At 48.0% G+C, this 13,077-nt stretch overlaps 1 protein-coding gene across 2 annotated transcripts in view; it reads left to right on the top strand.

Moving 5' to 3' along the window:
- Window positions 1-13,077, top strand: part of cntfr (ciliary neurotrophic factor receptor) — a 78,646-nt gene that overhangs the window by 42,722 nt on the left and 22,847 nt on the right. For both annotated transcript variants that reach the window (XM_084687184.1, XM_084687185.1), the window contains exon 3: window positions 1,247-1,480. In XM_084687184.1, coding sequence (XP_084543310.1) covers window positions 1,247-1,480 — 234 coding nt within the window. The remainder of the gene's footprint in view (window positions 1-1,246; window positions 1,481-13,077) is intronic.

Below are 13,077 nucleotides of genomic sequence, written 5' to 3'. Positions count from 1 at the left end.
CACAGCTTTGGAGCTTCTACATCACGTGGGGTTCTTTTCTAGTTCTATTTAGTTTGGGATCTGTTGTGGTTCTTACATTGTGTGTGTGTGTGTGTGTCTGTGTGTGTGTCTGTGCGTGCATGTGTGATATGTGCAGTCTTTGCATGATGTGACGTGCGGGTGTATGCAAGCGAGTGTGTTTGTTCAATCTGAGGTGTATGTATATGATGTGAAGTGTGTGTAGGATGGGATTTCTGTGATGCGTGTGTGTCAGATGTGAGGTATGTGTGTGATGCAAAGTGTGTGTGAGATGTGAGGTATGTGTGTGACATGTGAGGTGTCTATGAAGAGTAAGGTTTGTGTTTGATGCAAAGCATGTCTGGTTGATGCCATGTTTGCGTGTGAAGCGATTTGTACGTGGGCTAAATTAGGTGTGTGTGTTAGTATGGTGGGCTAAAGGAGGTGTGTGTGTGTTAGTATGGTGGGCTAAAGGAGGTGCATCTGCGTGTCGTGCGAGGTGTGTGCATGTGACAGAAACATGCTGTATGCTAACAAGCCTCTCTGGTTCGGAGGCTTCAAAGAGGAGGCCAGCTGAAAGCAGCGCAGATGAAAGCCTTGTCATCTCCTCTCTGCTCATCACCCACACTTTGATAGCATCATCAGCATATTATTATTCTGATTACCGGTATAATGACCCTGCTGGGACAGCGTGGGGGACGGGCTCGATGAAGGCCAGCTGATGCCCACTGTCGTTTGTGGTGACAAAAATCTATCAGATACTATGAGGAAGGTTTATCATGGGTCCATGAGGCCCTCCTCTGCATGTCTGACTAACCCTTACCCTGATCCCAACATTAACCCTAACCCTTACCCTGATCCCAACATTAGGGGGACCCCACCCACCTACATTACATTTACATTACATTTAGTCATTTAGCAGACACTCTTATCCAGAGCGACTTACAGTAAGTACAGGGACATTCCCCCGAGGCAAATAGGGTGAAGTGCCATGCCCAAGGACACAACGTCATTTTAGCATGGCCAGGAATTGAACCGGCAACCTTCTGATTACCAGCCCGATTCCCTTACCGCTCAGACACCTGACTCCCTCTCCATCAATCTCTCCTTCCCACTCCCCCTCTCTCCATCCAACACCCCATCCGTCCCAGCCTCAAATCTATCGATCCCTCCCTCTCTCTCTCTCTCCCTCCCGCCATCCCTCCATCCCTCTGGCGTGCCTAACCTGTCCCTCCCTCCCCCTGCACAGGTGCCAGGGTGCAGTATGAGCGCATGGGGTCCGACGTCACCATGCAGTGTGGCTCCCTGGACAGCACCGCCGCAGTCACCTGGAAGGTGAACGGGACGGACGTGCGAGCCCGCCACCAGCAGGACGGCCCGCAGCTGGTGCTGCTGGAGGTGGACCTGAGCAGTAACGGCCTCTACAGCTGCTTCCAGGAGCCCAACGGAGAGCGCAGGGACCAGATCAACCTGCGCATCGGCAGTGAGTCCTGCTCCATTCCCCCGCTTGGGGGCCTCTGATGTCTGTTAGGAGCTAATCAGTTAGTCTTAGGCTTTTATGTATCTACTGAGATGGTATTAATCCTGGGAATAGCTCTGCAGGGTTGTATTGAAATTTTACAGAGGTGATTGTGTTGATAGTTGTAACACGTTCTGTGGAGTTGTCCTCCTCTCTCTCCATCTGCGAAAGACCACCCACCACCCTGTGTGTGTGATATGACCACAGGGTCAGTGTTTACTTCTATCTCCAAGGCCACATTCACACACACACACACACACACACACACACACAGAAACAGCTTGTTAGGACAGATCCTGCTGTGTGTTTTCAGACCCTCATCATTAACAATGGGCGTCATCCTTATGAGTTCAGACTTTGTCCCCTCTGTATATGTATGTGTGTGTGTGTGTGTGTGGTAGGGCACCCCATGTTCCCTGTTTGATCACCATCTCTCCAGATAAAAAAGATTTGTGACAGGCCACTGACTGTGACAGTGTGATGTTAGAGTAAAGTGTGTGAGTGCATGTGTGAGTGTGTGTGTGTTTGTGTTTGAGAGAATGAGTAGCTGTTACAGTGTCCAGGATGTTATTTTATTGCAGACCAATCGCAGCTGGCAATCTGTGTGTAAGCAAGACAAGAGAGAGGTGAGGAGACCAGTCTGGTGCTACCCTGACTTCTCTCCTCCCCCTCTTCACCTCTCCACTCTTTCCCTCTCCTCTCCTCTCCTCTCCTCTCCTCTCCTCTCCTCTCCTCTCCTCTCCTCTCCTCTCCTCTCCTCTCCTCTCCTCTCCTCTCCTCTCCTCTCCACTCCTCTCCTCTCCTCTCCTCTCCACTCCACTCCTCTCCTCTCCACTCCTCTCCTCTCCTCTCCGCTCCTCTCCACTCTTTCCCCCTCCTCTCCTCTCCTCTCCTCTCCTCTCCGCTCCTCTCCACTCTTTCCCCCTCCTCTCCACTCCTCTTCTCTCCTCTCCACTCCTTCCCCCTCCTCTCCTCTCCTCTGAGGCTGAGAAGTTTACATAGTTGAGAAACTGGATGAAATACGACTGGTGTTCCTTTGCTGTCAGACTCTGACACGGTTATGAAATGCTGCTGTGTTTGGTTCCTGCCAGAGGCTCGATTTAATATTGCCGATGGTTACAGCGTTCCATGAAAAGCCGTGGAGTTCACATAACAAATCACCTCCCAGGAACAGGAAATGGCCATCATGGAGGGTGTGTCTGCACCAAATACTGTGGTGTTGTAGGCTGGGCTGGGATGGGCTGAAGGGGCTGGTAGGAGCTGAGCTGGGCTAGAATGGGCTGACCTGAACTAGAAGGTTTGAGTCTAATTTGAGCTGGTTTGGTCTAGACTGGGATGGGCTGGGCTGGACTCCATGTATGGAAAGTCATTTTAGATCATAACTGAGGTTTTGGTTTTAAGTAGGGTTTGGTTTTGGTTTTGAATTAGGATTAGGTTATAGGTCATATTTTTGGACAATTCTAATTCTTGAGTTAGGGGTGAGATGTGGAGTTGATGTTTGTGGGCGAGGTTCAATTCTGGGCTGTGGGTTAGATTAGGGCTTAATTCCTAGGATGTGGGTGAGGTTAGGGCTTGGTCTATTTCCCGGGCTGCAATGTAGCTGAGCAGCGATAAAAAGGTCATTGAGTCCAAGAGGAGAGGAGAGATAATGGGATAAGTGGTTAAGTGTCTGAATGACAGTGGCATGGTCCCAATCCCAGTTACTGGGCTGGTCTTCCCATTTGCGTCAGAGAGACTTTTGAAGAATGCAGACCCATAAATATACTACTGACTAAGAGACACAGATACAACCAGACTTGTGAACTACCATACTAATGAACAACCAGATCAGTGACACTTGGACACTGACACAACCAGACTAGTGACACAACCAGACTAGAGACACAGCCAGACTAGAGACACAGCCAGACTAGAGACACAGCCAGACTAGAGACACAGCCAGACTAGTGACACAACCAGACTAGAGACACAACCAGACTAGAGACACAACCAGACTAGAGACACAACCAGACTAGAGACACAGCCAGACTAGAGACACAGCCAGACTAGAGACACAACCAGACTAGAGACACAGCCAGACTAGAGACACAACCAGACTAGAGACACAACCAGACTAGAGACACAACCAGACTAGAGACACAGCCAGACTAGAGACACAGCCAGACTAGAGACACAACCAGACTAGAGACACAACCAGACTAGAGACACAGCCAGACTAGAGACACAGCCAGACTAGAGACACAACCAGACTAGAGACACAACCAGACTAGAGACACAGCCAGACTAGAGACACAGCCAGACTAGAGACACAACCAGACTAGAGACACAGCCAGACTAGAGACACAACCAGACTAGAGACACAGCCAGACTAGAGACACAGCCAGACTAGAGACACAGCCAGACTAGAGACACAGCCAGACTAGAGACACAGCCAGACTAGAGACACAACCAGACTAGAGACACAGCCAGACTAGAGACACAGCCAGACTAGAGACACAGCCAGACCACCTTTAGCTGTCTGCCACATCTCAAGGACTGATAAATTACCCTACAGGCCTTCATGGCTGCTGTTGTCAAGGACACGTTCTGTGTTGTAGGATGGAAGGTTCCAGAGATGAGTACCCGCCTCTGTTGTTCTCTAGTCTGGTGAGGGATGGAAAAAACACACTCGTTCTCTTGTTAGATTGATGCACACCTTTCTCCGGAAAGTCGCCTTTCTATCTTCCCAACATGCACGCATGCACACACACACACACACACACACACATATACACATACACACCCTATATCCATTTGCCAGGCTGAACAAGACAATCCCATTACCAGAACATGTAGCCTTCGTCCCTCGGGGGCCTGGGTGGAGAGAGGAGGGCCACAGCCTCCATGGCAGGAAGGGGATGTTGAAGTACCGAGGCGATGGCCTGTGATGTCAGAGCAGAGCATACACTCTGGGGAGCACAGGAGCGAGAGAATGGAAAAGGAGGAAAGAAAAGTTCCAATTGTGTCAAAGGCAACTCTTTGCAAACAACTTTACGAAGCTTGTACAACAACATTTTTAAAGATCTTCTGGATAAATAAATACAAATCCTCTGGATGAATAAAAAAACTATTTTTTATCACTCTATTTCTCTGTCTCTCTCTGACCCTCCTCCTTCTTTACTTCTTCCCCGCGTGCAGTCTAATGGGCCACAGTCTCCAGCTCGTCCAGACCAGTGCCATTATCTTGTCTCTGACATTACTCTTTGTTTACGTCAACCTGATGAGCAGGGGAACAGAAATGTTGTGGACGCAATGACCAGAAACAATGGCCTCGGACAGGCTGCACATGGGCTGGTTGACGGGCTGGGTGACTGTTTTACCAGCTGGCTGGTTTGCTGGCTGGCTGACAGGATTGTTATTGGGTAACAATTGCTAACTGTTTGTCTGTCTGTTGTTCTACCTTGTTGGTTGGTTACCTGACAAGTTGGTTGACTGGTTGTTGTGTGAGCTGGCTGTCCGATTGACTGGCTGGATGGAAAAGCAAATTATTTACTGTGTGTGTGTATGTGTGTTTATGATGTGCAGAGTACAGAAATGGCTCAATTACAGCTGAGTGAGATTGCTGTCTCAGGAGTGCACAGACATGTGTGCAGACTCGGATTTCTTGGACTGTATCTGACTAGCATACAGCCCCTGTAGGAGCTGATTTCTCTCTGGCACATCAGAATAGCGCTGCGCCTGCAATGTCAGACTTACATGGCACCAAGCTACATTATACACACACACTTTATTTTTCCCCAGCGGTTTTTCCAGTAGGATGTCATGTTGTCTTGTTGCTGCGGGCAGGGTAGAGGGGACAGGGTGAAGACGAGGGGAAGACAGACAGAGAGGAGGAAGGGTGGGAGAGGGTCTGGAGACACAGAGACACAGGGGGGGGGGACAGCAGTCATTGTTCCATAGCAACTAACAATGAGATGAGGGTGAGACCAGGCCTCAGATAGGCGAACAAGCTCCGAACTCATTGTAGCGGTGCTGTAATCTCTCTATTGTTGGAGCATGGGAACCACAAGCTAATGTTTCACTCACAACAGTATCTCACCGGCATCTGCTTGTGTTGATTTCTGTGTTGAAGTCCTGTTAATGTTCCGAAAACCAGTATCACAGGGAGTGGACAAACTGATTAGCACCTAGCTAATGTTGTAGATTCCCATCTTGGCAACCTTCCATCGCCTCTGTGGATAAGAGCTAGCATTTAGCATTCAGCATTGGACTTGATTGAAGTGGTTAGCGTTAGCATTGGCATTGGATCAGATAAAAGAAAGCTAGGCAACACAAACACTTAGTCAAAGACACACACACACTAAATTCACAAATGTGTGTGTCCCTCACCACACACACACACACAAACCTCTGTACCCACTGCTGCCTTTGTTATGAAATAATACCTTGCTGTTGGTTTTGGCCCAACTAGTACTAGTATGTGGACTGAGAAGGTGTGTGTGTATGTGTGTGTGCAGGTGTGTTTGTGTGTATGAGAGAAGAGAAAGGAGAATGCATATTGTGATGAAAGCTAAGGATAGCTGCTTATCTTTGATGACTCAACTTCAAACAGCACCGCCCCCCCCCCCCCAATCCTACATATCAACATGAAAACACACTCACATCTAAAAACATAGTTTTCTTCACCACCCACATCACCATTTTGTCATGGAACAGATTTCCCTGGTCCACCTCCAGCCAAATATGGAAGTGTGAAGTTATGCTGGATGTGTGTGTGCGTGTGTGTGTGTGTGCGTGCGTGTGTGTGTGTGTGTGTGTGTGCACGTCATAACAATCCATTAGCTGCAAAGTAGGTGTACACCACTCAGTATTCTATTTAAGACTGAGTCAGCTCACACGACATAGTAGATCCCCTGCAGTCGATGATAAGGTCAGGTTATCATGGATACAGACTCTGATGTCAACACACAGAAACACCTTCTCTATCACCAGACCTTCAGCTGCCCAAACCCGTCCTCCAGAATCCAAGAGTCTATTAAGATTTAATACATGTAGAAAATGTCTGATTAATTTATGAACTTTGCCTGCTGAAATTCAAGCATCCTTAAGAAGCTTCAAAGTTACTCCCCTCAACCTGTGAAATGTTTCAGAGTAGCATTTCTTTTTCACTCTACCTGATTAGAAGCATTCAAAGACAGCTTGGTTCAAACGATAAATAATTCCGTTTTGTGGGGTCCCTGTGTGGGCTGGAGATTGGCGTTATCGCCACCAGACAGGATGTGACATCACAGCTTTCTTTTCACTCTCCAGAGGGAGAGGTGTTGAGGGCTAATCAATGGGGCACCACATATTATAATATCCCTCTGCTCTCCTCTTCCCTTTCCATGTGTGTGTGCGTGTGAGCGTGCAAGAGCAAGTGTGTGTGTGTGTCTGCGGAGAGGGTAAATGGAGGCATGGACTCATTTCATTTGGTGGAGTTCATATTCTTTCAGAATGGAGATGCACTTTTAATGGTATTGCAGTCTGAAGTACAGTTATGGAACCATTTGCTTCAAGGAACCTTTTGAAAAAGGCTTCATGTAAAAAGTAAACCAAAACATGTAATCTTGTATAAGTGTGGAAGTCTTAAAAAAACTTTCTGATTGCTTCTTTATGGAATCTATGACTCAGAGACTTATGTAAACCAATTTGAATGCAACCCTAGTACCTAGATAGCGTTTTGTTCTACTCAGAACTCTACTCTTTGTTCTAGAGTTCAGTGAACCTTCCCTTGGGTCATTGAGTGGAGAACCTGTACACCTCATCTCCTCTAGTAACACACAGGGGCTCTGCCCAATCCACACAAGAGCACGCTATTGGCCAGGGCTGGGGTTTCATGGCTGGTCACATTTCTGTGTGTGGGTGGACATGCTCTGAATGAAGAAGCCTCCATCTCTCTTTTCCTTTCCTCCATCCCTCCATTCTTCTCTCTTTTTTTTATCAGTTTGTTCATTAGGATTTAGATCTCAGTTGAGTCTATGAATAATGTAGGCTGTGGTAATGGTTGAGATGGTGTGGAGGTGTAGAGTACATTACACACACACGCACACACACATGCACACACACACACACACACACACAGACACCACCACCCCCTACCATGCTATCTCACTCTAATAGTAATAAGAAGACACAGAGGGTACAGCATGTGAATTATTAAAACACACAGCTTTTAGAAATATGACTCTCCTAGCTCAACACACAGTGCCATCTGGCCAAGTACACACAGCCAGACACAGGAGACTACATCCAGACCCAGCCCCTAGTCTCTTGTACAGCTCTAATAAGTGGGTCTTGGGATCCTAATTGGCGTGATTGATAGATGTGTTTGACTCCATAATGTAACTCAATATAGTCTTTTGTAATCTCTTAGTCCATATGAAGTAATGCCCATTAGCACAGGGTATCACACATCATAGTTATTAGCATACTACTGGTTAGCTCACTTAGCAGTCTCGCTAAGGTGCCTGCCAGCGGTGTATCCCAGGGTAAATGTGTCGGCTACTGCTCTGTTACATGGTGCCTACCAGGGTCAATGTTTTTTTTGTGTATGTGACAGAGAGAGAGAGAGAGAGAGAGAGAGAGAGAGAGAGAGACCAAGACAGAGACAGAGACAGAGACAGAGAGAGAAGGTCCTGTCAGGCCAACTATTCTGTTGTTTAAGTTTATGAGGCAGCAGAAAACCTCCAGTCGACGACTACACAAACAGATAAACACGCGCACATACACACACACACACACGGACCATATTAACATTTAGCTACGCCCTGAGAGGGGACCATGTGGCGGGAAACGACCCACGATGATGTCACCATTAGGTAGTGTACCGCCAGAGACAAGGCCATAAACCACACAGGGGAAGGGAGGGATGTACAGCAGAGAAAAATGCACACACACACACACACACACACACACACAGGCACACACACATGTACACACACATACTCACTCAACTAGTTGTTAGGATTATACATTAACAAACCATAGCCACATGTAATATATGTTTCAAGATGGAATTCCCCTGGCTTTTACACCTAGTCATTTGGCCTTGTGGAGTGTGTGTTTTGTGTGTGTGCTTGTGTGTTCTACATGTTAGTACAGTGTACCTAGTCATTTAGCCTTCAGAGAAAGATGTGTGTGTGTGTGTGTCTGTTTTGTGGGCCATGTGTGCATCGGATGTTGGTACATATGTGCATTTGGTGTGTGTGTACCTAGTGATTTAGCCTTCAGAGTGCGGCCGCCTTGACACCCAGCATCCGGTCAGCGTTCAAGGTCGTCTGTTCCCTCCGTGTTAGAGTGTTCACCATGGAAGGCTTCCAACTGTCTCCAACAATAATGACACACGGACGCCATTCCTCTGGTCAGCTTGGAGTCTGAAGGCTGGGCTCTGGAGGTCAGGGTGAGAGCCTGGAAGGTGGAGGCTGGGGCCTGGTGGACCAGACGAGGTTGGAGGATAGGGGGGCAGGCTGGAGCCTGTAGGCAGGGGACCTGAAGACAGGGTTAGATGCTAGAGGCTGGAGGTCATGTGGAGGGTAGAGGCTTGGAGCTGGATGCTGAGAGGGCTACATGCATCCATGGCCAAACTGGGTGATTGTTATGAGGACTGCTGCCCGCAGAACTGCAGCAGGAATGTACAATTCACAAAGCGCCACCGCGCTATTGGCGCTCAGCGTAAATCGTCCATTTAACTGCTGTCCTTCAGTAATGCTGAATATCAGCTTCTAGTTGCCGGGCAGACAGCCATCTATCCACCACAATAAAGTGTCTGAGCAAGATACTTCTGGGTAGACAAATCAAATAGTTTCAGGATCGGTTAGCCTTCCTTGCATATATCCAGCATCTATCCAGCTAGTCAACACAGCTAATCAACGCAAGCTAAACTAACTGGTTGGCAGCTAGCTAGCCCTTGTTAAATCATTTAGCTGCAGGCCAGCCCAGTTTAAGTGATTTAGCTGCTTGCCAGCCCAGTATAAGTGATTTAGCTGCTAGCCAGCCCAGTGTAAGTGATTTAGCTGTGCATAAGATTAATGGTGGTCGTTATAAACATCAATTTATGCACGAGAGCAAGAGTTCAACAGATCCGGACAATACGGCATTTGGTGTGTATGTCAGTAAGTGTGTGTGTTTTTAATGTTCCCATCTGTATCTGACAGCAGTCTGTGAGGGTTGTGCATGTCTGTCAAACAGCCAACCATCACAGAGCTGATCAGATGATTGACAGGTGGGGGATAGGTTCGATATGCTAATTAGATGAGTAAAGGTGCCCAACTTTGGAACACTTGACATCCAATCAGCCGTCTCGGAGCTGCGATGATAAGGGTAAAGCTGATGAATATCCATAGCCAAGCTTATTAAAAGAGTATTATGCGTCAGTGTTTATATTTACATGATGAAATGAGCAAGCCAGAATAACACAAGTGTGAAATTATAGAAAATGAAGCGCCTCTCAGATGAACCGTGGATAATGGAAGGGATTGCAAACTTCGAAAATTACTTTTATCACTGGTATGTATTTAATTCATCAAATTGTGGAGAAAATGGATAGAAACAAATTGATTTTTTTCAGTTCATGCTCGGCCAATGAAACCCTGCCTCCTTCTCCCCTAGCAATGTGTGGAGCAGTCATCTCCATGGTTTGGGGGCGAAAGAAGAGCAGAAGGAGGAGGAAGGAGTGTAGAGAGATGGAAGAAAAGGGGAGGAAGAGGAGGGCAAGCAAGAGAAGGAGGGCGAGGGGTAGGAGGAGAAGGGCAAGGGGGAGGGGGAGGAGGAGGGTGGAAGGGGGAGGAGGAGGGGGAGGAGGAGGAGGGGGAGGAGGAGGGGGGGGGGGAGGTGGAGGAGAAAGGCGAGGGGGAGGGGGAGGCGGAGGGGGAGGGCTTCTGAAGCGTTCCTGAAAGCTGGGCTCCCTACAGGGGGTCATTCATGACTCCATCGCCCGAGTTCTACTAACACTACTCCCCCTCCTCTCCCTTTCCCTCCATCCTGCTTTCTCATGCTCCCTCCGTCTTTCTCTGCTCTAATGCGGGAGGCCTGCTGAAGGTCGCTGGCGGAGGGACGGAGCAAAGAATTCAAACACACATGTCAATCAAATATGGATCCCACACCTCCTGGAGTCTGGAGAGAAAGAGGGAGAGATATATGATATAGTTGATACAGACAGACAGAGACAGACAGACAGGCAGACAGAGGGAGGGAGAGAACAGCACAGATTGCGTTTTGTTCCAGAACTTTCCGTCAGTGGAGCTGCCTGACCTGCATCATTAGTCAGACCCCTCCTCCCTGTGTGACCACTACAGTGGCTTTGAAGCTCCTGGTCAGGAGGTTTAGTGGGAGGGGTGGAGGAGAAAAGGAGGAGTGGCAAAAAAGAGGAGTGGAGGAGAAAAGGTTCTTTATCAGGTGGCGTTGGTCTTTCTATTACAACGGCACGCTGTAATTAGTGTTGTCACATTCCATCCTCATCTATACAGAACCGTAGCTGGCTTTGATACGGCCCTCCCCCTTTCAGTACACACACACACACACACACACCAAAAAACTCCCCCCAACTTAGAATAGTTCCACAAACCTCTTTCCTCTCCCAGCCAGAGTAATCCCCTTTGTGTCTGTTTCTCCTCCAAGTGTCCTTCCCCCCTCCCCCCACCTCCCCTTTCACCCTGCACACACACACACACACACACACACACACACACACATATACACACATACACACACATGCCCTTCTTGCTACCAACAACATCTCTCAATCCAACTTTCTCTCTTGGAACACTTTTCCTCCATCTTTTGTCTTTTTTCGGGCGAGACTTTGGTTTCTTTCATCGTCTTCATCGGGGAGTCAGATGGCTGAGCGGTGAGGGAGTCGAGTTAGTAATCAGAAGGTTGCCGGATCGATTCCCCGCCGTGCCAAATGACGGTGTGTCCTTGGGCAAGGCACTTCACCCTACTTGCCTCGGGGGGGAATGTCCCTGTACTTACTGTAAGTCGCTCTGGATAAGAGCGTCTGCTAAATGACTAAATGTAAATGTCTTTCTCCACCTGGCCGACCTCATGTTTTTCTGTCAATCTCTCAATCTCAATCCATCTCTACAGTACATCCTGGTCATCTTTACGTGACTATCTCTCCTCTCTTCCTGTCTCACTTTGTCTACCTCCTTCTCTGTCCCTCTCTCGTCCCCCATTCCCACACCATTCTCTTTCCCTCCCTCTTTCTCTCTATCTCTCTCTTTCCTCTCGAGCTACAGTTCCATTGTCTCCCACCTCCCCAGAGCTGTTAAACAAGCTGCACTTCTATAGCTGAGAGCTGATAGCTGAGAGCTGGGCCAATGTGCTCTGCAAACACGCACACACACACACACACACACATACACACACGCGTGCACGCAAAGAGGGAGAGTAATGTGTTTTTAATGAGGAGCAGAGTTATTATAGTTAATGTCACTTTGAATTAGTCTACTACTCTCTGCCTGCTCACTCCTGCCTCTTCCCCTCCACCGCTCCATAGTTGTCTGAAGATACTTTCTATGTCTAAAGATATCTAAACATCAACCACAGATACACAACAGGAGAATCCAACCAAACGATATAGATGGTGAATGAAAGCAGAAGGGCCCGGAGGTGTGTGTGTGTGTGTGTGCAGACAGTCGGGCGGTCTGGCCTCTGGCTTGTATTGGATGTCTGCCTGTGTAATCTGCTTGTGTAATCCAGTTAATTATGACAGTCAGTCTGGAGGATATGTAATCCTTCTGACAGACAGACGGCCGGATGGACAGCAGAGATAGATGGATAAGATACACTTTGGAGGAGACAGAGACAAACAGAGAGAAGAAAAACGAAAGGTGAGGGGAGAAAGGGAGAGGAAGTTGGAGATGCAGCACACACGTACAGTATGCTAGGTAAAGATATACAGCAGTTACGTTTACTGGGATAAAATGACTGTGTAAACCTTGTTATTGCACCGATAGAGTGAAATGTGCTGGTCCTTTGAATAACCTGTCTTTTGAGGCTGTTTTACAAACCCGAACTCATTGCATAAAAATCACACTTTTAGTACAATATGAATATTTCATGTGCAAAATAACACAGTCCCTTGCTGCCCATTGCCAAAACTCCCCACCACACCCCCCATCACCGTAACCTTGTTATCCTTCCCAGCAGTGTGTGTGTGTGTGTGTGTCTGTGTGTGCATGTGTGTGCATGTGAGTGTATATTTGCACTCGCGCGTTTGTGTGTGTGGACGAGTGTGTGTGTGTATCTGCTCTGCACAGCTGCTGCTGCTGTCTCTTTATTAGGTTTGTTCCATTCTCTAAATGGAGCATCTGGGCACTGGTAGATCTGTCCCATCAGATACAGTGGTGTGTGCTTGTGTGTGTGTCTGTGTGTGTGTGTGTGTGTGTGTGTGTATGACAGGTGATCTGTCCTCATTTGGCTTGACTCTGGCATTGATACAGACAGAGGAGCACTCCCTCCTCTCTCTGGCCCCGCTCTCTAACGGCTCCACTCTCCCATCCCTCCCTCCTTCCCTCCCATCCCTCCCTCCCTCCCATCCCTCC

The sequence above is a fragment of the Hypomesus nipponensis genome, chromosome 22 (genome assembly GCF_054491055.1).
Source record: "Hypomesus nipponensis isolate SF chromosome 22, ASM5449105v1, whole genome shotgun sequence".
NCBI lineage: Eukaryota > Metazoa > Chordata > Actinopteri > Osmeriformes > Osmeridae > Hypomesus > Hypomesus nipponensis.
The sequence above is the reverse complement of the archived record's forward strand: the minus strand, read 5'-3'. Positions and strand labels throughout refer to the sequence as shown.